Source organism: Orbilia oligospora, assembly GCF_000225545.1.
Source record: "Orbilia oligospora ATCC 24927 unplaced genomic scaffold scaffold00193, whole genome shotgun sequence".
Taxonomy (NCBI): domain Eukaryota; kingdom Fungi; phylum Ascomycota; class Orbiliomycetes; order Orbiliales; family Orbiliaceae; genus Orbilia; species Orbilia oligospora.
In genome coordinates this window covers 648,641-675,903 of record NW_011645750.1, presented here as the reverse complement: position 1 = coordinate 675,903, position 27,263 = coordinate 648,641, and the positions used below count along the sequence as shown (strand labels likewise).

General features: G+C 45.2%; 6 protein-coding genes across 6 annotated transcripts; 3 read left to right on the top strand and 3 right to left on the bottom strand.

Moving 5' to 3' along the window:
- Positions 1-3,188: 3,188 nt before the first annotated feature.
- On the bottom strand, positions 3,189-5,741 carry AOL_s00193g190 (uncharacterized protein; the record flags this gene model as incomplete). Its single annotated transcript, XM_011128801.1, has 3 exons — positions 3,189-5,402; positions 5,532-5,557; positions 5,633-5,741. 3 exons carry the CDS (start codon positions 5,739-5,741, stop codon positions 3,189-3,191), a joined length of 2,349 nt encoding a protein of 782 aa, XP_011127103.1.
- Positions 5,742-8,779: 3,038 nt separating this feature from the next.
- AOL_s00193g189 (uncharacterized protein) lies at positions 8,780-10,501 on the bottom strand (the record flags this gene model as incomplete). The annotated part of the gene is made up of 5 exons (XM_011128800.1): positions 8,780-9,143; positions 9,252-9,582; positions 9,647-10,136; positions 10,215-10,337; positions 10,418-10,501. The coding sequence occupies 5 exons, from the start codon at positions 10,499-10,501 to the stop codon at positions 8,780-8,782; spliced, it is 1,392 nt and encodes a 463-aa protein (XP_011127102.1).
- Positions 10,502-13,782: 3,281 nt separating this feature from the next.
- Positions 13,783-15,254, top strand: AOL_s00193g188 (uncharacterized protein; the record flags this gene model as incomplete). Its single annotated transcript, XM_011128799.1, has 3 exons — positions 13,783-14,052; positions 14,330-14,707; positions 14,823-15,254. The coding sequence occupies 3 exons, from the start codon at positions 13,783-13,785 to the stop codon at positions 15,252-15,254; spliced, it is 1,080 nt and encodes a 359-aa protein (XP_011127101.1).
- A 541-nt stretch (positions 15,255-15,795) lies between these two features.
- AOL_s00193g187 (uncharacterized protein) lies at positions 15,796-19,612 on the top strand (the record flags this gene model as incomplete). Its single annotated transcript, XM_011128798.1, has 3 exons — positions 15,796-15,836; positions 15,947-16,140; positions 16,212-19,612. The coding sequence occupies 3 exons, from the start codon at positions 15,796-15,798 to the stop codon at positions 19,610-19,612; spliced, it is 3,636 nt and encodes a 1,211-aa protein (XP_011127100.1).
- A 1,646-nt stretch (positions 19,613-21,258) lies between these two features.
- Positions 21,259-23,319, top strand: AOL_s00193g186 (uncharacterized protein; the record flags this gene model as incomplete). The annotated part of the gene is made up of 1 exon (XM_011128797.1): positions 21,259-23,319. The coding sequence occupies one exon, from the start codon at positions 21,259-21,261 to the stop codon at positions 23,317-23,319; it is 2,061 nt and encodes a 686-aa protein (XP_011127099.1).
- A 2,696-nt stretch (positions 23,320-26,015) lies between these two features.
- Positions 26,016-26,401, bottom strand: AOL_s00193g185 (uncharacterized protein; the record flags this gene model as incomplete). The annotated part of the gene is made up of 2 exons (XM_011128796.1): positions 26,016-26,237; positions 26,345-26,401. 2 exons carry the CDS (start codon positions 26,399-26,401, stop codon positions 26,016-26,018), a joined length of 279 nt encoding a protein of 92 aa, XP_011127098.1.
- Positions 26,402-27,263: the final 862 nt, after the last annotated feature.

Genomic DNA, 27,263 nt, shown 5'->3' with positions numbered 1-27,263 from the left:
TCTGTTGTGCGTGTCTTCTTATAGTCTTTCTATAGGTTGTACTTGAATGCCTAATTCAACTGTTGTAATTTCGTTTTGGAATCCTAGTAGTCTATAAATTTTAATAAATTCTTCATTTTCTCTTATATTAGTTCTACTTTGTAATTCGAGATTAGGGCTTACCTGACTTGCTAGTAATTCGGTTTGTGCTGCAGCGTGTCTAATTATTCTTTAATTTACAAGTTGTGCTAAAGTTTCAAGAAAATCGTAGAAGTTTTTTTGACTTTCACTACTTATATCTATGTCTAATAGACTGTAACTTCCCGACATACACTACTTCTTTCTAAGAGTTGGATCAGTCAAAGTGTTACACTTGTCCCAAAATTCCTTGGCAAGGTTTCCTAAAACAACTTAGCACTTTGCTATATTTCTCAACTCTATATGTTCAGATCTCTCAAAGGGTAGTATAGTATTCGGGGTGAAGATATAAAATTGTATGAATAGAAAGTATAATATAGTAATTAGCTATAAGACTAAATACTATTTAAATAAATTGTAAACTAAGTTGATAAGTTGACCAATAAAGTTCCAAGATAAACTAAGAACTACCATCGCTTAAAGGTCTTTAAATATATAATGAAGTTTTTTATAAATGAGTGATTAAACATATAACAGATGTTTGGTTGATTTGTCAATATTGTCGATAGTCGACCAGTTGATATGTTTGATAAAAAGGACTTAATGTTGAATATTACATAACAGACTAGTGTCAAACATTTCCACCTGTTAGTTAAAACAAGAAATATATTGTTTTATAACACATTTATATATGAAGCAGAAAACAGGCGTATAAACTCTCAATCTGAAAAATCCGAATAATTATAATTAAAAACATTCTTGTGAGATAAAGAGAGGTAGAAACAAGAAGCATGTTTGTCGCGCCAAGACATATTTCCTAATCGGGTTAGTCAATATGGCTGGGCCGTGACAGAATATATAATATTTAATTTTAAAAGATGTAAAAGGATTCCTGAATATAATATATCCTAAGTATAGGATGCATGTTGTTGATTCTTCTGTATATCTCTGACTAGCTGTTTGTTGTTTTTTCTGAAGCGTTTACAGTAAAAACTTTGTAATTCTGTTAAGCCCCCAGCATAGTTCGGAGAGCCGCCCCTGATCGGCAACGGCGCACATGTACCGAGGGCGCACAACATCCAACCAGTCGGGCCGACACGGCCCAATCGATCATGACCCTCCCGGTCGTTATCTAGACCTATTAGTCTTGGTGGTACAGGCTAATCTATAGTATGAGTATCACGGAGTTGGAAGAGTTTTGGTTGCCTGCAGAAGTTGTCTTTGTTGATCTCGATTCTCACGCCACTACAATACAATGAATACCACCGTCCCCCCCCTTTTTTTGAATCTTGATAGATACAAAAACTTTGAATCTAATCTTTTTGTTCCTCTAGATTTAGGGGAGTCGAGATCAGACAGACAGTGTAGGTTGGAAAACACGTAGATAGGGCTTCCACCGAACGCGCATGCCAGTCGAGTCAGCGCTGCAGCATGCATCTATACTTACTTACGTAACGTTGTACCGACACACAACTGTAGGAAAGGGAGGATCCCATTAAGAATCTCTAGATAAGCTTTCAATCTCGCGATCCACGGATCCGTGAGACATGTTTTGTACATACATACATACATACATACATACATACACTATGCATACTAACTATCCCGTGGCTCTACTTACCATCTGCGGGTCTTTGTATGTATGTGGGTATGTGGGTATGTATGCACATGCAGGTTCTCAGAAACTCTTTCGCACACACAGAAAGATAACATTGGATTTCACATGTGATAGGTCTAGTATATTCGGAACTCTACTCCGTAAACGAACCCGAGGAGCGGAACCACAGATAGTTTGGTTTTTTTCTTCTTTTCTTGTCTCTCCATAAAACGTTAACGAGGAATAGGTTACCGGGTACCTAGTATATCGATATCTCGGGCGGAATGCAATATATGTACGCCTTACTTTAGCGTTATGATAATGATGATGGTGGTGGTCCATGCTGTGCCATCGTCGTGTCTTTACATGATTTGAAGGACTTACTTCATAGTCTATCGTTTCACCCGGGACGTTTTTCTTTGATTTGATTTTAATTTGATTTGATTTGATATTCGAATGATTGCTCATTTACTACTTACTATAACCCGTCCACCAGCACGATATCCTACTATAGAGCTAGCTAATTGAAGCTCGTTCCTGTTCAACCACCATATCGTACACAAGAAATCCACTAAGAACTATGACTATACTATGACTTAAGAGAGAAGGGAAAAAAATAATATCAAAACAAATAGCGGCAGAAAGAAGAAAAGGAATCGCCAGAAACACCCAATGTTGCGCAATATTTGCAAAAAAATAAGAATCAAGTACTCGATAAACAGAAACAAAAAAAACACTGAGCAGTCATTTCGACACTGTATAAAAAGAAGAAGAAGAAAAGTAAAAGAAATGTTCAACCGCCTTTCTCGCCCGTTCGGTATAGATATAATATACTCGTGATAGTAGTAAGTTTGGTTCGTCTTCGTTTTCCATGTTGAATTTCCCGCCTGTCCGTCCTATCATATAGTAGTAGTAGTAAAAAATAAAATGTGGATATATAAATTAAAAAAAGCATGTTGAAACGCCATTGAGGATGATGGTTTGGTAAAAAGATAAAAAGAAATTCGATGATAAAGAGTAAAGGTTCATGGCAGCAGGAATGATGGAGTCTATCATTTCGACTTTTGTTTTCGCCAGAGTTCCAGAATAAAAGATAGCAACCTTGTAGTAGTAGTAAAGTAGAAAGGGAGCGAGGTATAGAGATAAGAAGAAAAAAAATAGAGAAAACACCGATGCGATGCAGGTGCGATAAAACAAAGCATTCTCATGAGTAAAAAGGGAGGGGTTTATCGACGACAGCAACAGTAGGGAAATCGTAGAAAGAGAGGTAAAGAGAAAAGGAAAAACAAAAACGCTATCAATACTTGCCCGTAAAATATACGCCTTTCGTTCGAATCCATTCCGCGAGAGCCCTCCTTCAGCCACTATTTACACACCATATACTTTCCTAGCTCTCCGGTTTCTTTGCAGAAGCGAACCATCGTCCCGTTTCAGGGATATAAGCCACGAGCCCTCTTCGGATCGCATCAGCTCTCTACGCCGATGCAGCCTCAACAGGCTCGGTTTGTGGTTGTTTCTGTTGCACCCCCATGTACTCTTCGACAACATCCGCGACGTGCCTAAGCATCCCCGGATTGCTATCGTTATCGTTGTCGGGGCTCGCCACAGTCCCAAGATTTTCATGGCGGAAGATATCATCCTGAGCTTCCAAGACCCTTGGGTCAGCTACGTGAACTTTCCCAATATGTTCGGCACCTTCGTCGGAAAGACCGGCTTCAGGAATGTTGTCGCCATAAACAGTCTTCAACTTTCCTGCCGCCCGGCTCATCTTATCGTTCTCGAGTAGTTGTTCGACGATTCTTCCGCGTGTGTTGATTCTTAACGCTTCGTCAAATTGCGCGTTCTGTTCTTCGATCATGTTGCTTCTGAATGAATTGTAGGAGCCTTGGCTAAGGAATGAACCGGCAAGTGCGTCTTCGTAATGTGCATCGTCGTCATTCTCGTCGTCATAGTACTCTTCTTCGCCATCAATTGGTCCGTCTTCATCATCCTCGTCGTCATCCTCGTCGTCATTATCCTCGCCTTCGTCTTCGGAGTCGCTGAAGGAAGCATAGTCAATTGGCTGTCTCCAGTAAATGAAATCCGTACAAGACTCGTCAGTTGTTAAATTTGAAGTCGGTGGGAAGAAATGGTCGACGTCGTCCCTCATGTTGACATATGTAGACTTGTAGGTTGTCAAAGTGAGAAGGTCCAGAATGACCGATCCGTTCGAGTCGATGGTGTAAATCCTAGTCGATGGGATGTTAACCGATCGATAGGAAAGGGCATCTGTCAACCGATTTCCGAAGCCCGCGTAGAAGGGGTTCGCATTCTCGCCGAACAAGCTAAGGATGTCACGCAAACATGCCATCTTGAAGACTTCCGGTTTCCGAAGATAGACTTCGCGACGCAGGGCAGCGAGAGTTCGATCCGGAGACATGATAACTGGTCCCTTTGGAAGCTTGTATTTGTCTTGCACGATACCATTCAGGTAGTTTCGTGTGGTATCCGCTTGACCAACGGATCGGCTGGTGAGGTAGATGATATTATACCCGTTGGCCGAAATCTCAGTGAAGAGTTTGGCTACACCCAAATGAGTCCAGTCCCTTCCGAGCATATTGTAGAAATGTCCGAGAGCATCAGACTTGGTGATTGTTCCATCGATGTCGGAAATCACGATTGGGATGTTCCACTTCCACAGCCAAAGGTTGGCATTGCAGACGGCCTTGTTGACCGAGAAGCTGAGAGTATTCGCACCGGGCTTCAAGTCCAAGCTCTTAAGTTGGCAGCTGGTCAACCGTAATGTCTTTGCATAGTTTTTAGGTTCCGACTGGAGTCCTCTTGGGGGCGGTGTCTTCGGTGGGGTGACAAGCTGCTCATTTGTCATGCTCTTGCCGTCATCCGACGAATAGCCAGACTCGAGATCAGAAATATCGATCGGTCCCGCGGAAGCTTCCCTTGCCCGCCTATCGGCCTCAGCCTTAGCTTCTTCGCTGGTATAGATAATAATATTACCATGCCTGTCTGCTCCAATCAACGAGCCAAGATCATAACCCGACTCGAATTCGTCAGCCAGGATTCTCCTAGCCATAACCTCGGCTTGTAACGAGTCCTCCTCCCCAGTCTTGTAGCCGTTCATATCGAGCATCAAGTCACCATCGTCGGTAATCCTCGTGGGAATCGAGATCTTACGAGAGAGCGCTCTAGCTCTTTCGAATCTCTCTGGATCACTGAGGGGTGAAGAGGAGCGAGGCGTATTCTCAGCTGATTTCGCTTTATGACTGTCATCGAGGCTGAACTTATGGCCCTCAGATGGTAGGATATCGGCCGAGGTTGATCGGTCCAAGCCACTATATTTCCAGTCGCCACTCTGCGGTCGGACTTTGATAACATCTGGTGGAGATAACGAATACGGCGAGGCTTGGCCGGCGTCCGACTGTGCCCTTCGAGGTATAGCGACAGAATCCGAGGTAGCAGCAGATGACGTCTTTCCCGCGTTCTCTAGATCCTCCAAAGTTTCCAAATCTAGCACGGATCCACCATCTGAAACCGGGGACATCGGTCTAGGGCTGGAAGCAGGTGATACTAGGGGCGATGTTTGCAGGTCTTCTGGGATGTCGCTGGTGGTTTCGAAAACGAAAAATGCCTCTCCTCCCTCGCCTAACTTCATGGGGAAGTTGGTTCTATGCCCATTGACACGGAATTCCACCTAAAATTGGCAGCATACCGAAGTTAGTTCTAGAATCAGGGCGGATGACAGGGCGGTAAGCTAGGGTAGGGATGTGAGGCTTGCCTTCTTCTCCAGCGGCCGTAATAACGAAAACTTGCCAAAGCGAACATGGAAGGGAGAGCAGGCCAAATCTCCTAGAAAAAACAGCAAGCATCGTATTAGCATGTGATAGCTTCATCCATCCTGAACATTTCGAAAGACCACCATACCATTTTCCTGTTCAACAACAATAACGTCGATTGCACCGCTAAGAGTAGCAGGGTTTATGGAGTTGTAGGTCTTTGTGACAGAACCGGCGATACTTCTGACGTACTGCATGTTGGCGGATTCAGTAGTCCCTAGAGTGTACTACTATCGACTATCGAAGTTTGAATGTTTTCGAGGGAGAGAATGAAAGGAATGAAAGGCCTCCTTGACGGAGAAGGGGCTTCCTTGGGGTTTTCTTCGAGCACACGACTCTCACACTCTCACTCTCACTCTTGGACTCCTGTCACACTCTCATGCGCTCGAAATGGAAATGGTATGGGGAAACGTGGTGTGCAAACTGAGGTTGTGGCGTCAAGAATGAAGGAAAGGGACGCGGTATTCTTAGGTAACGTAGCGAAAGCAAAGAAAACGGGCGACAGGCGACGGGTGACGGACGACGAACGACGTAGAAAGAGAGAAGGCTGGCTAAGTAAGGCTCAGAAGCTCCAGACCAGCGTTTAAAAGAGTAATGACGACAAAGTGCAGAACCGGAGGTCGCAGGGCCTTGATTAGCCGTTCCTAATAGGTGTTTGTTGGGCAGCTGACGACCACCACCACAAGCCAGGCTGGGGAGTTTTAAGCTAATTAAGCTGGCTGTCGGCTTTACGGCGATCTCCTAAAGTGACGACGGTTGAGACTACGAACGAAGGAGAGATGCCGATTCGCTGTGTATTGTGTGAAGTAGTTCGAGTCCTAGATGTGAAGATGGATGATGATGGTGATGATGATGTTGTGAATGAAAAAGAGCAAGCAGAAGGAAGGTTTCGAGGCAGTGGCAGGCAGTGGCAGGCAGGTTATTGGAGATTTGTGTTCTGTTCCGATCTGTTCGGTTTCAAACGTTGGATGGAATTGGAAAGTGTTGAATTCAACGTTCTGATTCTTATTCAAGTTAAGTTAACGTCAACATACGAGTCCTGCTATCTGCTTCTATTTTATATAATTTGGTTCTCTTATAAGGCCTCGGGATTTCGAACTTGGAAATTTGACTCGGGTTTGCTTTAATATATTATTAATTCCAGGCGGATAGCGGATAGCGGGGGGGAAGGAGGAGGATGAGATCGAAGAGCCGGCTGAGGCAAGATGCTAAGTTAAGTAGATAACCTGTTCGGGTCGACAATTGAGCCAGTGAGATGAGACGATGACAGTCTGTGGGACGGCTGGAATGCTTCGGATTTTGCCTTCGAACAATCAAAAACAATCAAATTACTGCTCGAATGGGCTGAAACAAAACCTCAAAGGCTATGAGACGAAAATAAAAAGAAGAGTCAAAAGAATACGAAAACTACGAAAGGGTCCTTTCTACGGTAGGGGCTTGTTCCGGTCTTTATTGAAAATTACAATGGTATACCGTCCCCTCCGGATATATCTCCAGATACGTCCATGGCCAGAGACGAAGACACTCAAAGCCTAAGCAGTTATTACATACATTACATTCCCACCATTTGCAATATTTAATCCCAACCGCATCAAGTATCCCTGTCGCAGCCCGTACGTGCAGGCCAGGCGCCGACTCGACTCCAAAGGAAATCATGGCACAAATGCGAACGTTCCAACCCCAATCGAAAGATGGCAGGATGAGCCCTCAACAGCCGCAGAGCCAAGGCGTAGGGCGGGGAACCACATGCTACATCGGTTCGGTCGGAGACTTCGAGAAAAGCATTTGTCTGCTCTAGCTCTTCCCGGTTCATGCGAGGATGGGGGAACTCCATGCAGACTTTTGGCCCCAGTTTGGTTTTGGTTCTCGATGCACTCGCAAGGTTACAGTTCCGGCAGCAGGTCACTTTTCATAATTAAATACATCATCCTACCCAGTGACGAAGCTCTGACGGCAGGTACAGGAACTAGTTGATGGAAGCCTCGGTCCAGCCAGGGGTCTTGAGTTTACAGGGATCCATCATTCCTGTCTCCTGTTATCTGTCAAACTTGTGGGTATTTAAGACTGATCTTGAGCAAAGAAAAAAAACTTTTTATACGTATAGGCGTATTATCGTTCGGAAATCACAAGCTTGGAACCCGGCGGGATTTGCACTATGCCGAAAGCCCCCATTGGAGGGATAAGACAACCTCGAGTTCCAGGTTTTTTTTTTTTTTACTTTCTCTATCAATTTCGTTCAAACACACCTGCGAACGGCTGTTTACAATTGAGATCCAAGTCCAATGCAATGCATCGAAGGGTTTAAGGACTCTAGCTCAAATCGATAAGTAGCAATCATCTTCAACGGAGACATACCGAGTCCGTTGACCGATTACGATCCGCAAAGTCGAGCTCAGGTCATTCGTGTCGGCCTGAAAAGGGTTGAGCTCCAATGGTTGCAATCGTGGGGGCTTGGGATTTCGAAACGGGCGTCCGTCATCAGTCACCTGGTACATTCACTTATTAGCCCCAACAGCCGTTAGAAAGAAGGTCCTGGCGCCCATCGATGGCACTAAGCCGTCGTCGGCACTTCAAAAAGCTTCAGTTCTGCAATTCTGCCCCAACATTTGATGCATAGCTGCACAGTTGATGCACGATGCTTGATTCAATTTAATTTACCCCGGACATTGATAGAGTTAGGCTCTTTCCCTTTAAAGGTTTGCGATATCGCGCCGATTGGTGCTCAATGTTAATGCGGAAACCATTACATTCCTGAGGATGCCCTGCAACTGGGTAATCAGGCGCCCTTGAGGCCTTCCTATGGCGGTTTTACACTTTTAGTATGGGCTCCAACGGATATTAAGTCTCGGACAGAACTGGATTGGATTGGTCCTGGGCTTCTGGTTGGATTCAGGACTAGGTTGTCGACCGGGATCTGGCTAACCACACAAACAACACCAATTAAATCACGGCGACTGGCATACAACCGGACAGCTTCTCGAAGGTATCCTACGAGTATTCTATAGGAGTTTCACTGCGAAACTGAGTCAAAGAAAAATCTAAATTTATCTTTTGTTCGTATGGTACACACATAATCGATTGTATGACAACGTGACCTCGAACTTGGAGAGGGTAATAAAGTACAACAACCGCGCCTGTCGAGCTGATTGGTAGATTTTCTAGCAGCGCAGTGTCCACATGAAGGCAAATTATTGTAACGGTAACCATAATCGTCAGCGCTTGACGAACGTGACTATCATTCGTTCAGATTCGACGTAATTCGTTTTATCTCGAACTCTTTGGCGCTATCAGTCACTTTTTCGGTATCAAAGGTAGCATTCCCAAAATCGATTATTCGAATTTGCAGGGGATCAGAACCATTTTCCTTGTCGTAAGTTATGTTGCTACGCCTGATATTCCCGTGCAAGACCCCAAGTCGGTGAATTTCCAACAATGCTTTTTTGGCCTGCTCCTTTGTGGCTGGGTCTTTGAAAACGTGCTCGTTCATTTCTTTGCCACAGTCTTCTAAAACTACGATACCGTATCCGCCGTCTATGTGATCGCCACTGACGTATAGTCGTGGGATGTGAGTGCCTTGGAGAGACGATAGATGTTTGTACCTAAGTTTGAATCTTTAGTAAGGGATATCAAAAGAGGTATTGAACAGGGAAATAGATAGATAAATATATCACGAATCAAAGGGGGGTATTTATTACTTACATTGCTACCTCTTTTTGTATTTTAGAATCGTCTTTGGATTGTAAAGATCATACATCTTTACAATAACCGATGTTCCCGTGCAAGTCTCGGGATCCTGACCTGCAATGAAGGCCTTGGCTCGTATAACCTTTGAGTGGCATCTTCCAATAGCATGTTGCAACAAAAATCGCAGGTCCTTGGCGCTTTTCCCCGCACTATTTTCGCGGCCGAGTTTTAAGCCTGGAATTGGCGTATTGATTTTGCTGCGTCCTTCAAGTAGGAGAATGGTCTCTGGCAGCTCGAACGTGGATGTAGGATCTATCGGGACATAGGTGGGATCTTTCCTGAAAGCCTTAAAAACTGCAAAAAGGTATGCGGCGAGGGGAGTTGGGAACCTTTCCTTCTATGTCAATTTCTGAGGAACACTCGAGCAAGCCCTCTGGGTAGTCTGTAGTGTGGATACGCCTGAAAACTCTTGTTGATTCAACGGTAGTTAAGATACCATAGTCGACCTTATTGTAGTACATATAACCGTGGAGTTGATGAACGGCTCGTAGGTACTTATTCGCCCCGTCTTTTCGGTTCTTGTTGACTTCGGTGACAATGTCTACTCCCTTGAGAGGAAGTTCGTGTGGTGTCTTGGTATTTACGAGCAACTTGGGCATCGGCATTCCTTGGAAACCAGAGCCTTCTCCTTGTTGGAATATAAGTACTCGGCTGGGGAACCCGATGTTCAAGAACGGACTTGGTGGGCGAAAGACTGGACGCGATCGTCCACCGTATATGGTCTCTATGGCTTTCAAGCATGGGTTTTCGAACGCATCGATGGAAGAATCTTTGACTACGTCTTCGTCTTCCAAATTTGTATTTCGAAGGACTTTCAATCCTTGTTTGTCAAAGGTCGAAAAATCGAACTATCTCATATTTCGGATTTGAAAGGTCAGCGACGAGATAGATTTCCTAATACTATCGCTATAGTCATTCAAGCTTACACGAGGTTCTAGAGCCACTTTCGAGAATATATCGACTTCATCGAAGAAGGTTTTCCAGGTCCTGAATTTAACTTTCAAGGCTGTTGGATCTGGACCGGCGAGAGTGGGTTTGTTAAGTTGCCACTACAACTGTTAGAGACTTCATGAAGGAACTCTTTGACAGTTAACCTAGGATATAGGTTGGGCAATAGACGCGTCCTCACCAATGTAGAGCATCTCAAAAACCTTTTACACTCGCGAGATCGTGGAGTGCTAGATTTGATGAAGGCAAGATTTGGACGATACATTTCGTTAGGTGGTCTGTGCAATGACCGGGTATGAAATTAGAGGTTGGTGTAAAGGTTAGAGCTGAAATTTAAAAACTAGTCCTGTGAGGTTGCTAGGATTGGAACTGTCTATGATCCCAATATGTAGAGTTGGTGAAGTTGTAGCTGGATCAATGAAACGCTTAGCGCTGAGGCCGTCTACAAGACCCATACAGTTCTCAAAAGAAAAATCCAACAGCGTTGTGCGTTGCAACAAAACCTCTACTCTCTTCAAGCAGGACCCTTCTCTTCAACCGTTTCACAGTCTAGGCTGAATTAAACTACATGCATAGAGCTACACAAGCAAGGATCCTCCTGACCCAATGGACCCTGGCTGATTCTGGTCCACATTGGCGAACCTTTTCAACAAAAGACAACACTTTTTAGGCTAGATTGTGGGTCGAGGGAGCTCGATGGGGACGGTTCGAGGTTCAACGGTTGTTATTTTCTTCCGGATTAATTATAATAGGCGCAGAAGCTAAAATTGGGCAGGTGCTCATTCAGCCGTTTTCTAGGGTCCTATTAGTCCGTATTTCGGATGGGCATGCTAGATCTATAGAACTAATTTTGCATATTGAAGCTATCGGGCTTTTTTGCTTTAAGCCTTTGTACAGGAACAGTCTTCATGATCTTGAAAGAAAGAAAGAAAGAAAGAAAGAAAGAAAGAAGGTATGAAATAAGACATTTTCGTACATATTTGATTCCCTATACGCCCACAGAGTGCAGTACAGTGGAGATCGATGTTAAAACTAGATAGTTACAACTACCATATCATATGATCACCCAACTGGCGGGCCTGTGGATTTTTGGAACATTCTTTCTTTTCGTTCGAAAGAAAGCTAGTCAGCTAGCTATCTGTAGCGTATAAACTTAAACGCTTAGTAATTTTTCCTCATTGCATAGAAGGGTCCGGCTCCCGGATGTTAACGTTAACATCCACCAGCGCTGCAGCCAAGATAACCTTGATGAAAATCCAACATCAACGCAATACATATATATATCGGCCTCCTAAGTCCAAAATCATACAAGATCGATGGAAATGGTAACGTATACGTTCTACAAGCCAGAGCATCACTATCCAAGTCTTAGGGATTCTTGAAAGTTTCAACATTGCTCAATGGTTTATAACGTTTAATTTATTTTGCATGGCCCGCTAGAAGTAGTTGTCCGTTGTGCACTATTCGCGATCGGTCTGCTTACAGCTAAGCTAGGGCCCCCTTGAACGGCCGGTTAACGGTACACGGTGGGTGTTGGGTGATGTTGGCTCATGTTACACAGAATTTATGCTTCGAGTCGGCTCCGCCCGTGCCCGCGTCCATTTTCCCATTCATATAATACACATCCAATGTTAGGACTAGAGTCTGCATTAGAGAATTAACGGCTGTGTATTGCTACCACATAGGGGTGGGGGCTATCAAGTCTGTATGGAGCTATGAGGGCGACTATTAATCATTTCTGTCTAATTCTAAGCTCTAAATCGTATGCCCTCAATATTGATATTGCTTAGAAATAATTTAATTTATTGTGTTTGGTGGACGATTCAAATGTGGCACGTATCTTATTCTCTGCTCCACGATAGAAACAGGCGAATTCAGCTGATTAAATTTCGAAAATGACAACTAGCTTTGGTATCCGAGATTGTTGATATCGCTATTATTTGAATAAGCCACACGATCGATGAAAGAATGGTCCATTCTTATACTACTAAGAGGTGAAGTTATGTATACCATCAATGGCTACTGGTCCTCTTCTATCCGTTTGCAGTGGCCTTAAAGTTACCCGAGCCCGCGAGGTTATTCAAACCAACATGAAACTTAAAGTCTGTATCACACTCGAGGGCGCCGGCGGTATTATAGACGAAACGACTGGGTGGGTGGTGCATAACTGCGTCTCCTCTTGTCTAATATGGTTGTACGGGTCTGCGTGTGCAGTATGTCGCCTTCCAGTTGAAGTCGGTGGGTGGGCCCAAGTGTCAATTTGCTGTCCTCGTGGATGCGACATCTTTAAGGTTGTGTGTTTAGCCCATTTCGATACCTGATAGTTCTACCCTTATATAATTGACCGTTTCATGTTCTTAACGTGAAAAATTCCTATTCCTCCTAATAGTAGCTGGATATATCCGAGGCTCTATTCTACCTGTGGTTTTAAAAGGTTGGAGCTAGTTCCAGATCCGGAGAGCCCTCAAGGCTGCAATGCTTTAGATATAGTTAGAGCTCCGACGTTAAGATCGAGTATTTAACCGGCGGTCCTCATGGTTGAAAATGGATTTGATGTATATTGGTTAACCTCAATCGGCAAGTTTGTCTTAATTTATGCAGAAGTAGAAGGTTGAGGGGTTAACGGTTCGAGATTGGATTTTTTTTTGGTGTGCTGTTGCAATTTTTGCCCTGAAGATGCCCAACCCGGTTTTTCGAATTTCCCCCAAAGTTTCAAGGGACCGAGTGCAACGTTGATATATATCAGCATGGACACAAGACTACTGTGTAGATATCGATCATAAAAGAGGAGAGTGTATTAAGATTGAAGAGTAGGAAGAGTTTTGGATTGTTTATAGATCATCCCTTCTACCTGCCTTTCGTCCCAAGGGCTAACTATTTCGGGTTGGTCCGCCCAAGGCTGACCAGCACAGCTGAACTTTGTGGCGTTTTTTTATGCAAGCATATCCTATTAAATGCACGTGTTTTCACCAGAGATATGGACTGGCAAATGAGGTTATGAGGTGATTGATGCATAATATGTGCCACTTGCTGGATGCTACCTTGACAGGGTCTCTTTCTGAAAAAGGGAAGTGTGGGGGCACAGCACATATGAATTGGGTGTGCGAGCGATAAGGGTTTTGCTGGTCCAGCCCGTCGAAGCCATGGTATGCATGGCTGTGTATACGAGATCGGGAGGATCTGTTGACGGAATGGAAAAAGCTTTAGCCAAGTATTGAAGGAAAGTCAAGGCAAAAACCTGTAATGGAGACCTAGACCTTGTTTTTCTCCGAAATGCGTCTTAGGTACATACCGCAGTGCTTACGTTCTCTCCATCGTCTTAAACTTTTGTGTAACTACTTCTAGCTTGACATATTACACGGCGGCTATTATTTCCTAGGCCATAAAGACATCCGTTCAAGCTAAGTCAGCAGCTGGGGCCTAACCCGTTCAACAAACATCGGTAATCATCAGACGAAACTGTCTAAGTTAACCTCAGGGTCGGGTCTAATACCGGTATTACTTAATATTCACCCTTGCGACTTTTTACTTTCCGCCACAGCGAAGATGTCGACCGACGATTCTCTCCCTTTAAATTCGTCCAAAAAGGCCTACTCGAAGTCGCATGCCCGGAGTTTATCCTTGGATCTCGACCTGAAGATGAAGAATACTCTCGTTTCCGCTCCTCCTTCTCTCAAGCGATTCGTAAAGGCGGTTTATTCTTGGCCAGTCTTTATCGCTGCCCTGTCTGTCACATTCGTTTTTCTACTTGGCTATCATCTGGGCAACAGTGCTGCGGAATATAGACCTGGGATTGGTCCTGATATCTCTCTCCAGGTAAGTTTTAAGATTCTTCTCAATTTTCTCGCGACCCCTCTTTTCATTAAACATCGTCGACGTCGACTCGGTGTAACAGCTCTGGTATTTGGGACTGGATACGTGCATAAACTCGGCTATGGAACCCTCTGTAGTCATCTCTTGCTCCTGTCTGTCATTCCTAATCGGCTGTGAACATATGTTGGTGTTTATGGATTCTCACATCAGAATCTGGTGATATAAGGCTTCGAGCTCCTACAAGATGAATGACTAATCCTAGCGCTCGATGTGATCATAGACTTCACTCGCACCGATAAAGGACCGACCCTTGATCACATATGTCTACTTCGAAACGGAAAATGCTCGCAAGAACGCCCTCTTTTTCATCCGACATGGTCTCCACTTCGAGGCAGATTTCATATTCATCATTAACGGCGAAAGCGACATTGTCGACCAAATCCCAGTTTTGTCGAACATTAAGATAATACGACGGAAGAATACTTGCTTCGATTTAGGTGCCCATGCTGAGGTACTAACCGATAATAACAATGCTTTGATAAACAGCTATAGGCGATTTATTTTACTTAATGCCTCTATTCGAGGGCCCTTTATGCCAACATGGAGTCGAGAATGTTGGAGTGATGCATACTTGGCCAAAGTCACCGAGAAGAATAAGGTAGGTCATGGATTTCTAATTCTTTGTACACGTGTAAATATGTCGATATAGTTGTGACTATCGGCTCACGTTTACTCCTTGTTAAGTTTTATGCTAATACAATGTTGTGATACAGTTGGTCGGCATGACTATGAACTGCAACATCGACAAGGGAAGGATGAAGGTCTTGAACTCAATGATATACGCCACAGACCGTATCGGTCTGAACCTTATCCTCCCAGTTATCTCGCATTGCTTTAAAAACTTTGGCTCTGCTGTACAAGCCGAAAACCGAGCCGCTCGAGAAGTTCTTAATCAAGGATACGATGTTGAGGCACTTATGACCGCTGCATCCTCGCTACCCGATTACGCCAGACAATGCACCCATGGCACCGTCCTTCGACCTAACTCATACTTTGGTATCAACCTTCATCCTTACGAAACAATATTTCAGAAGGCGAATCGTGACATTGCTCCGAAAATGTTGGATTTAATGACAAAATGGCATGACCAGTCGAACTATTCCAGCTGGGAAGTTTGCTCGAAAGCGAAGAAAGGGATCTGGTAGACTGTTTATGAGGGTATCTTTGGGATATAATGAGTCGACGAATTGGGGCGAATAGAAAGGGCAAATCATGTTTTGACTTAATATAATGTACCAAGGTGTAGGAGGCGTATCGGGCGTTTATGGATATCAATGTGGCCACGAACTCGTGTATAGATACACGTGTGTACTAGTACTGCGGTTTATCCACAAAGTACCTTAGTACATATGTACTTAATGGAAAGATAATATAGTCTATAAGCAAGCATAGTATTCAAGCCAACGTGTAAATGTCGTGATAGGAAGTCGAGAAACGGCTGTTACCTGTTGCATGTTGGCTGTATGTCGTCGAAAACAGGCTAGAACGGTTATATTAAAATTGCTAAGAAAAATTGAGTGTGGCTTGGCAGCTCTAAATCATGCAACATCCAATGCAAACCCCCATCTACAAACAGTTCCTCCAAAAAACCCACTGAACAAACAACCTCGATTCCTCTCACCAAGGGCTTCAAATCCCCAGATCCGGCAGCATAAACCGTGGCTGTCCTTTGTTAGGCCGGCCATAATGGTCGTCGCTTTAGTGGCGACACTTCTCGCCCTCGCATGGTACGCTCGTGATCGTTCTCCTCGCGGCATCCTCGCCCAAAAAGCGATCAAAACGTGGAGGGTAGACTTTCAAACACACAGGAATTGTGTACTGATGATATCTTCTACAGGCTTACTCACCGAGCATCGAAACTCCTTGCGATTCCGATTCCCGTCTTAGTTAAGGGACTAGGACTAGATATACCGGCACCTCCGCGGGTTTCACTACACAACATCTCAGCAGATTCAATCGAATTGCATTGGGCACCACCTGAAAAAGCAGGATCTGTGGCAAAACACATAATACAAATCAATGGCCAGAATGGTGAGTGTTTTTGGCATATTCTGTTGTGTTAGTTGCCGAGGGAGATGACATCTGACATGGGGTGGAAACAGTTGGCGAGAACGAACGCAGGGATACGAGCGTCGTCGTCACCGGCCTTAGCCCCGACCAAATCTACAACGTCCGTGTCATAGCCGCAAATTCATCGAATTTTCAAGCACCCAGTCCCTTGATACGGTTACGTACGCTACGGTCCAACGATGAAAATCCCAGGGATGGAGTTGGTGCTGCTACAAGTGTCGGTTCCGCTGCCGGTGGAGTAGCGACAGGGTTGGGAGCGGTCGGTGGAATGAATGGCGCAATTGGCAATAATCCGGCTCTTGGTCCAGACGATATTCCTACAATCCACGCTACCGATAATTTGGCTCAGACCCCTCAATCTAGACGGACGTTCCGGCGACAGCATTCACCGAATACGACAGAGGAGAACCTTCTGGCTACAAACGGGGCGGCAGGTCATGGCACCTCCCCTAGCGATCCAGCTACAACCGACGCTACCGTCGAAGCTCTAACAGCTGAATTGGAGAAAATTCAACGGGAGGCAGAGGAGTTGGAGTCTCAGTTCCTATCTCAGGAGGACGAACATAAGGCTGCCGAGGCTCTCCTGCTTACGGAATTAGAGGGTGTCCGAGACAAGAAAAAGGAAGAGGATAACATCAGGTCTCAGTTAAGGACGGAGACCAGGACACTTGAAGATGCGAAGCGTGCAGCAGAAGCCCAGAGAACCAAGGTTGAGAAAGTCCTGAAGGCACGCCAAGACGAGATTACGAAAATGCAGGAAGACTGTATTCGGTGGGATGAAGAGAGAGAGGCAGCATTGGAGGCGCTTCACAGGCTCGAAAGTGAAGCAGAGGCAAGAAAACAGGAAGCGGAAGATATGGGGAAAAACAAAAAGAAGGAACTGGAGCCTATTCTCACAGAGTTGGGTAGCCTAGAGGAAGAAATAAGAACTCTTTCCTTAGCGATTAAAACGATCAATGATGAAGAGGAGAGGCTCAGAGAGAAAGAAACTGACGAGAAACCCAAATCCATTGACGGTGATCCAACTGCGTCTGGCATCCTGCCAGGCCTACCAGGCATCCCGCAACTCTCACGGGGCCCTAGTTTCCCCGGTGAGCCCGAGGATGCCCGAATCGAGCGGGAATGGCAGGCTCGGTTTAAGGCATTGGAGTTGAGATACATGGAAATCCTTAAACACTTCCAGGCTGCACAGGATGAGTTTTTTCGCTCGGAGCATCAACTGCGTGCTTGGCATGCTCGCAGGGCTAGCCTTCCTGCCCCTCCATCCGATTCAACAAGCCTCAAAGGCAAGTCAAAACAACGGAGGAACCGTACTCGGAAGAATCGCACTCAGACGGTCTCTTCTCCATTAAATGTCTATCCTATGGGGGACCTTCCATATATGCCAGGTTCTATCCCCTTTAATCAACCTCCAACACCGTCGTCTACAACTGCTCCGACACGAACTTCTCCGCCTTTCCCTTCTTTGCTCCCAGCAGCCCCGTTATTCGGATATGGAAATGGTATCGATCCCATGTTTACACCTGAGATGGATAAAATCACGGGCGGCGCACCTATGTCTCCGACTGCAGATTCTCTCCTTCCCTCTAACCTTTTTATGAGTATGGACGAGGTCCCACCTAGTCCAAAAGGGAGCACATATCTTCTTGATCCTCAAACTTTTCCAACGAGTGATAATATTCAACCTATGATTCCGGCTGCCCAATCGCCCGGATCCTCGAATTCAATGTCTAATTCTCAAGTCTCATCGCCCCGGACTTCTTTCCCACAATTCCCTGTATATACTACTGAGGAGTCCGAAAGGCTGAACCGATCTAACAGCATTTCATCCGTTAATAATAGCCTCCGGGGCATCCCTCCACCGATGCCGGAGGAACCTGTTCCTCCCAAGAAAATGTTTCCGAATTTGTTTAACTTCACTCGACAGAGGGGAAAGACGTTATCAAATGAAACACCTGCACTCGGAAGTCTCAAGTCATCCCAATCAAGCTCTTTCCCAAAGCAAGAGGGCGCGGGCCTTGACCCAATCGGCACCCGTCGTCGGAGTGGCTCTCATGGAACTAGTTGGATGACGACTTCTGGCCTTGGGTTTCTCTCGAATAGTACGAATATCAAGCGCACTTTGAACAATACGAATGGTTCGCGTACTTCGTTCAATCACTTTGACCCCGAGTCAGATCCTTTGGACCCTTCACGACTTCTCTCAAAGGAACCACTCTCACCACGCCCCTCATCCATATCTTCTTTTGGGGAGAGCACTCTTCCCAAGCCTACAGCCGACTTTAGCGCGTTCGGATGGCCCGCCCGTGATAACGCGGTAGTTGTGCGTGCAAGCCCTCTCGCTGCAAATTGGGCCGATATCCCGAATGTTAATAATACTTCGTCTCTCATTCCATCTCTCCCACCTTCTCCCCAGACCTCGCCCCCGCATGCCCATCCGAGCCGCCTTGCGAAGATATTCTCCTCAAACAAAGGAAATACTAGCTCACCAGCCCCAAATACTAGTGGTGCTATCGGCCCACCTTCATCCTCCAATGTCAAGCTGAACCCTACGGCGCCGACTTTCGATGCATATAACGCCGGCTCGAGCCCATCCTCCCATCTACATGCTGAAACTCGATCGCTTAATACGGAATCTTCATTTGCAAGCTCTGCCAGTCTTGATCAACTCGCTCTTACAACTTCTATCACGTCCGTTGATAAAGAGTCGGCGTCTAGCAGTGCTGGGAAGGAGTCATTGCTTAGTCGTATCGGCCTCAGCCGGAAGGGAAGCCATACGAAGTTGGTTGCTGGAGGCAATACTAGCAGTCCTAAGCTCGGATCTCCTGCGAAGTTTACAATCTCATCACCTTTTAAGAAAGAGGGTGGATTGTTTTCTCGGAAGAAAGGAGATAGCGCCGTCACTCCTACCACTGATGTGATTGATGAAGAGGTTGATGGGCTGAGTAATATTGTCATCCCGACTCTTGATGGATCAAGCCCTGCTGGGGCAGCGACTCCGGTCGAAGGAAAGGAAAAAGACAAAGAAGCAAAAGAAGGCAAGCCAGCAGGTGGAAGAAAAGGTCATAGCTCCTCTGGTTCTATTGGAAGCGCCACAGAGTTGTTCGGCTCGTGGAGACGAGAGAGCACAGATGCGCTCTCGAGCCCCTTTAAGAAAGAGGGTGGATTTTTCGGTGTGATCGGAGGTAACAAGAAGAAGAGAGGGAACATTCAAGTCGATGCTATGGCCAGCACCTCGGAAGCAGACGAGGACGAAGGGTTGGTTATGGTTGAGGGCGGGGAAATATATCCTAAAGACCACGAATACCAGCAACATCTTTCCCCGCAACAGCACCACCACGGACATCACTACGGACTTCTCCATAAGAAGGGCAAAGAAAGTAGTGAGAAGGACCGAGAATTTCCTGGTGCGGCCACCGGGAGTGCTAATTAGGACTTACACTTCCTATACGCGTTGGGAGAGGGGAAGCAGGGAAGAAAAGTTGAAGATTGGAGTTTGTGGAGTTTGGGGGATATTATGATGTCTAATGTTCAGCAGCCGATCTGATATAATGCTATTTTGACTCTCTTTTATTATGTATTTTTTTTCTTTTTATCTGTCTCGACGAGGATACCTTGTATTAACCCAGGTCCTTCACGACTTTTTGTTTATGAGCGGCGGCATATCTGATGACGGGGGTGTATGTATTTATGAAGCTGCACGATGACGATGCACGAGTGTAAAGATATGATGTAGGGTGTTCGCGGCAAGATTTAATTGATGCTTGCGAGATAATCTCAGTGAATAGGATAGACGAAGCGAAACAATTCAATCGAATTCAAATCTAAGTACTTAAACGCTTCGAACAATAAGCCGTGATCTACTAGTGGCTGCTACTGAGCTTGACCGACTGAAGTTTTCGCTGAAGACCCGGGAGAAGGTGGGCCTGATTTGAAGTTACGCAGATTGTGGTGGCGGATGGAGGCTAGCCAGTTAAAGGTCTCGTCCCGGCGGACCAGTTTGTACTCTGGTAGGCATGCTGGACCGCGGCTCGTGTGTTGCGACAACACCCAAATATTTTTGAAGCCAGCAGACTAACTCATTGAGTCTTGATCGTAAATTAACGAAGTTTCTGAGATCAAAAGGTCATATTGTGTAAAAACCTATAGTCTACTCAATCTTTTGCTCGAACGGTGTCTGCTGCTGTTGACAGGGCATGGGGTGTAACGATAAACTTGTCCCATTTTAGGAACCGTCCGTTTTGGGAAATAGACTAAGCTCACGTGATTTGAGTTTAAAAGACAACAGACTCAACGCAAAATGGATGTGTTGGTGGGATGGAGATTTCTGCGGAGGATACCGTGGGCGGTGATATCGTGGATGCTTCATAGGTTTGGGGTTTTGTAATACATTTTATATGTTAGTATTGAATGTTAAAAGGCATATTCTGATATGTTTGATTCCCTGTTGTAAAGTTTATGCGGTGGCAATGGTGGATATATACTTCAACGTGCAATGTGTATGTGTTTTTCAACGATATCGATCTCGGGTCTGGGTCTGAGACAAATCGATATCTATGAACATGAGTATAGATATCAATACTGGATCCGCAACTGCTCAATTGAATCATGACCTAGTATAACAATAAATTAGCTTTCTGAGATACCGCAAGGATACGGCCCTGGCCTTGCGCATTATGGTGTTCGAATATCTTCATACCAAGGCCCTAGGCTGAGGTCCAGCCGCCAGTGTACTGGCCGGCTGGTCGAGGAACGGTAGTCCGGTGAAAGTTATCTCGCGATCTTTGAAAATATCATTTCCGGGTAAACGAAACCGATTTCTGTCCGCGCTATGCTCGTAGATGCCTCCCTTATGTATTAGCGGCTTTAGGTTTCTTAGGCCGGTTCCGCTGTAACGCTTAGGCTAGAAATACCTCGTGAGGCCTTCTCCCGGGTATAAATTAGCTCCCCTTTCCTCCCTTCGAAGAATATCTCTCTTTTCACAAACTTGTTCAATCTTCTTCCTGCTCTTCAAACAACTCGTCATTTCTCTTCATCGATCTCCAGCTCTTTCCAGCAATATCTCAAACGACAAGCAAGATGGCAGATCCACCACCACTCTGCCATTCGACTCCCTTGAAAGATGCGAACCCCAAGACACTCGCAGGGACCGAAGACCAGAAACATAAAACTACTGCCCCGGCCTTCGGTGGGGTCGGTACTACAAAGAACTTTTCTTTCGATTTCGGCGCGTCAGAAGCCCGACATGCTGTCACGGGTACGGAATTGGATGCTATATCATTAACAAGTGAGCCTGAGGCCTCCACCATAGAACTCGGGGATACTGCCATACCTGTTGAAGTCGAGCCTGAGAAAGCCAAAGCTACACCTAAAGATATCCCGTCTGGGTTGGTTGAAGAGTTTAGGGAGTCGTTGGAGTTATCAAAGAAGCTTAACGAAAGTCTTCAGCGTTTAGCTGGTCAGTTGGGGCCTGTATCTTTTGATATCAACGCGGACAAACAAAAATTGTTATCAGAACCAAAAGCTCCACAACCACCCCCTCCCATCAACATCATCAGCAACGATATTGGCCTTTACGAAATCCCTAGCTGGCAAGACAGAACTTCAAAGTGGAACCCATCAGAGAGCATTGATCTTACTGGAGCATCTCAGTTCCCGATCGACCCTGACACGATATCAGCACCTTCGGGGACATCTGCTGGTGCCAGTTTCCACTTGACTCGGAACAAGTCTTCTTTCTTTGTGCAGTCAGAGGCTTCAACAACTCGACCACCCATCAACCTTCCATCAAACAACAACGTCATCTCAAACAAAGCTACTGAACAACCATCTCAAGATCCCAAAGCTACTCCTTTAGGAATCAACGACGCGTCTAAACTCAAGCAGACCCTCTTTCCTTCTAACGTCGTCGAAGAGAAACCCCCAATTCCTGATCCAGAGCAGCACAAGAAGTTAAAAGAAGCTAGCATCAGACAGTGGGCAAACCATCTCCCTGTCTCCAAAACAGACGAAAAACACGTCCACGCTTTCGATATCGACAAACCCATCATCGATATTCCGACCGACAGCATCCTAAAGCAGGATACCTCACTAAAGTTTTCGCCACCAGATCCAAAAAACCGTCTCCAGCGTCGCCACTCAGATTCTTTCTGTTCCAGTGGCCGCGTTACGCATAAAAACACTTCATTTGTTGGCAAGATTAAACCTTACGATTTTGGAAGAGACCCAAAGCGTCGACCACGCACACCAACACGAAGAATGAAGTACGCCAATCGATCCCCTGATAAGTCCGAGCTTCGTAGCGACGACGAGCCGGAAGTTGATGATACCGAGCATGCTGAAGAAATCACTACCCCAGTAAAGTCCGCTGCTCAAGATGAAACTGCCTCCATCCTCACCGGCAATGATACCGACTACACCCCTTACAAAACTAAGCTCCTGCTTTCTGAGGAGGAAATGCGCAAGGAGCCGTATTTCTCAAAGCTCCTCCCCTTCAAAGATGTCAAGAGGACATCTGAGAAGAATCGTAGATACAAAAGGGTGTTCTACGATGAACAGTGCCGAAGTATCTGGATCGGTGCCTATGAAACGGTCAAGGCCCGAAAGACCGGCTCCTACAACCCCCTCACGGAGAAGAGGGAGTTCGACAAGAGGAAGGGAGAGCAGGAGATATACAATCCTGCAGATGAAAGTCGCGGATCCGTCGACTATAAGACCCACCAGGTCTTCGAGTGCTACTTCGGCATGCTTGAAGTGAACGATGAGATCAAGAAGATCACAGACAAGCAAGAAGCCGCTGGGGACGAGATCCCCAAGCTGAAGGAGCAATACGACAGCGGCGAATACGGCGAGTTTGAAACCGCCGAAGTCATGGCGCCATACATCCGCAGCCGTGAACTGGAAGTCACGACAATTCTTCCAGACCAGTTGAAGAAGCTCAAAGTCCGCCAGACTTTGTTGAAACGGGCCGGGGAGAACAACTTGTGGGATATCGCTAAGATGGACCACAAGTTCCACTATAACGGCGAGATGTTGGACGGAATCCTCTTTATGAGGAATTTCTTTGCAGAGATCAGCTCGGCCTACACGCAGGCCGAGCTGAAGGAGATGGGGATAGACATTCCCCATGAAGAGTTTTAATGGCCCCTCCCCCCACCATTGGCAACCATGCCTATTGTACCCCTCTCCCCCAGCCTGTTGCACACATACAAACTACATGTAACTAGTCAATCCTACCAGGCTTAATATCGATATTTGACCCCCGTAGTAGCTTCGATAGAACGTAGTGTTGCCTTTTCCGTAGGGGTTTTCTCTCTTCTTAATGGTTCCTTCGTTAAAAAAAGTCTGGACCGGGAATAGGTTTCTGTCTCGATATCACTGGACTTGGCTGGCCGGTTACGCATTCCAAAAATAAACTCAAAAGTAAGGAGAAAAAGGGAAAATAATTATGGAAATATATTAATACAAAGTGTACGTCTGAAAATACAACAAGATATAAAAGACGATGATGTACCGTCGGAAAATACCACAGGACGTTTATAGACGACTTCGAGGCCTTATAGGAAGGACAAATAAAATCTTATTTACACATTCTATATCCTCCGAAATAGTTTTCCGGCGAAAGGGATATCGATTCTAAGTTTGGAAGAAAAAGTTTGTCTGTCCTTGATTTTTGTTTCGAATCCTTTAAACCCTTTTCGAGAAGTTGTCAAGAGATACTCCAGATATGAGTCCAGTCGGGTAAAGATGGAAGGGACAGAAGCCCGTAGTAGAAAAAAGGCGAAGTCGCTTCAGGCTTGTTTCGTCACCAGAATCCTCGCAGAGTTGAAGAGTCTGGCGACGAGACAACTTCAGGCACAATATTGTTATGAAATGACTCACGTCGGTGAAATCTATCAGCCTTGCGGCAAACGCGTTTAACGTGTCAAAAATATCAGCCTCGTTTACCCATGACTGATATGTTCATGTTTGTCCCGTATGCTACCCTGCCGAAGCATTTCCTTCAAAGTCTCCCTTAATTTGCAACGTTTGACCCCAGAACTCGTTTGCAAATAGGATCCAGAGGAGCAACCCCCCCCTGAAACTGATTTTTGCAGATTCGAGCTCCATCTAATTTCAATCAATAGAGGATCAACGATCGTGAAGACTGGCGCACAGACCTACGGGAGTCTCTCAATCCAAGTCCTGTGTATGCGGCGTTGTGCAAGAGAGTCAATCGAATACGAAACCGATAGGTCTGGAGCCAGGAAAATCCTTGCTCATAGCATTCCTCAAGTCCCGGCGGCCCCGGACTACCCGACGGCGCCAAAGAGGTCGAGATAGCCAAGGCTAGAACAAAATTTGCAAAAGGATGGCGGGAGTTCTTCCGATATGCAGATGGAATTGCAGTTTTTCTCCCCAACTAAGAGGCCTGTCCTCACCCAATCACGGATCATGTCATCACTTGCAATAAAAGATGGCCACATCGTTTTAAGAAATTAATTCCGTCTGTCTCTGGGCAGCAGAAGCCAAAGGCTTTCAGGAAGAATTGTTGCCATGGCAAAGCTAGAGGGCGATAAGTGATCAAACACGTATTGGCATGAGAGGGCTGGGGTCTTGAATGAGGTTCACACCCATAGACGCGCAGACACATATGTACGTGTATGCACCTTGCAGGTCATCACTGAGTCAAAAGATAAACCCCCCACTTCACGTCTCCTGAATCAGGATTGTATTGCTAATAGAATTGTATCCCACCCTTTATTTTTTATTTTTTTGCAAAACTAGGTACTTCGTAACCCAACCCAAGTTTCGAACGTGAATCTAGGACAATATCAGGGCGTGTTGAGACATATTTTTTACTATATTCGTATATCTAGGTGAGAATAATTAGTACGTAGGTGAAGATACTTCTAATTTAAAACTACCAAACAAAAACTACCAAATTTAACAAAGTAAATGCTTTTTTTTATTTTTTTTTAATGTAAATATCTCAGCTTGTGAGATCCAAAATCTTAGAATGAATATTATATCTACCAATCTTGCAATAAGAGTAACAAATTTATAGCCCGCATCTTTAAAGTTTTCCACATATAGAACGTATATCAAACTGGTTACGGTGAGCTCGATTTCGATTGTATAGCATCATGTTTGTAATTAGACAAAAACAAATATTTAATAAATCGATCATGATAGCTACAGAATTGAGTTGAGTACAGGAGTTTTAACAAAACATTCAGGTTATTTGATTAAAATACGTAAGCAAAGAAACATAGCAAGGAGACTTTTTGGGAGCATGCTGGCAGATATTAATGTATTATGAGGGAAGCTTAAGGACAGCACGTACTAAGTGATCTTGACTCTGATACCTTATCTGCTGCCCATACATATCAAAAACTTTTAAAGAATCGAAGAGAAATCCAAAGATTTTGAAGAACATGCAATAAAAACACTATAACGATAAGTCGTGAATTTGAAATTGACACAACGAGTTAACGTTGCATAGAATTCCGTTTCCCGTTCAACACCGCTTTGTATCGTCGATGGTACCAATCGGATTGTGAAGATAGCCATCAAATCTAATTTCGATCGACCGTCCTGTGAGGAGTCGAAGCCTAACCGGTATCCGTACTTTGGCAAAGTAGAAATTGTGTCGGGGAGCCCCGAGGAATTTAATTAGTCCTAGAGGTCTCGAGGTTAGCCTTGAACTATTTTCCCCGGCCACCAGAATCATATTGTAGTAGTTGTGATCTTACCGGCGTCGACATCGATGGCGTGACCTATTTTGAGTTGATCTCAAATTGTATTTGCTCCTCTGGGGCCGACGAAACTTCAACCGCCCTCCAAGAGCACCTATACTAATGAGGTGGAGGATAGTGCGGAGTTGCTCGTTGCTCCAACTTGTAGGTAACATCGAATCCAAGTCCCACTCTGAGATACTCGACGACCATGGCCGTGCAGTGCGCCGACGTTTGAATATGGTTCTTTCCAAATCTTCCTGTTGTTTTTTCTGCAATTTCTTTCTGCTTATCCGTAGCTCCCACCCAAACACCGAATATCCGTTCCTCGAACTGAATATGCTATTTGTTGAATATATTTTACTATTCCTAGGCCGTCGTTGTTTCGTTATCCTTTTTAGGTAGTCACCTAAGAGTTTTATTAGTTTACGTCGGGACGTATACCTCACGTCTGGAACGTTGTGAAGAGCCGTAACCAGGTTAAACTTTTCAAGTTCCGGATCCATTGAAGTTGGTCGGACCATTCTCAACGTTGTACTTCTAAATGATTCTAATGAAATATATCTCGAAATGCTTTCAGTGATTGAATTTATATGAAAGAAGAGTAGATCTATAGGATAAAGTAGAACGTATAATAATAATGAGAGGACGTACTGCTATAGGTAAAGGTACCGAGGGAGGGAGGGAGAGAGGGAGGGAGGGAGGGATATATTCACATATAGGGTGAAAGGGTTCGCGTTCATCAACGCGTTATGGAAAGATTGGAGATCGAGGGGTGTAGCTAGTATATATTGTTGCAGACTCGGCACCGAATATGAATAGGTTAAGAAACCTTCTTCGAGCTTATTATACTTCGTCAATGCACCCTTAATAAAATGAGGGACTGCAAGATTGGGGGTACCAGAAGATTAGGGAGAGAGCGATACACTTGTTGCATGTCATATGCGTATGAAACATTTGAGTGCCTGGCTTTGGTGTAATTGGGCTTGTGCCATGCCGTTGGCGATGTTTTTTGTTTTATGAACCGGGTCCGGATATCCATAGTGAATTGTTCGACGGGTTTCGCAGACGTTCTACCAGATATTTGTCGATTACCGGTGTCAACTCCGCTCTGAGATTGAGAACCACGGTGTATCGCAGACGGCTGGCTTCGGTGCATGGTTATTTCTCTTGGAGAAGGTAATCTGGTCCGCGATTGTCTAGAATGCATATGATCGATATTTTGGCCCATGAGTACATCATGTATACTAGGACTAGATCCACACGTTAGCCATCGATGCATCTATGAGGCGGTCAGCACCGGCGCTGAAGGGAAGGTGACAAAAGTGCATGATCGCTACAATATTAAATTGAGCTCGGAGAAAGCGG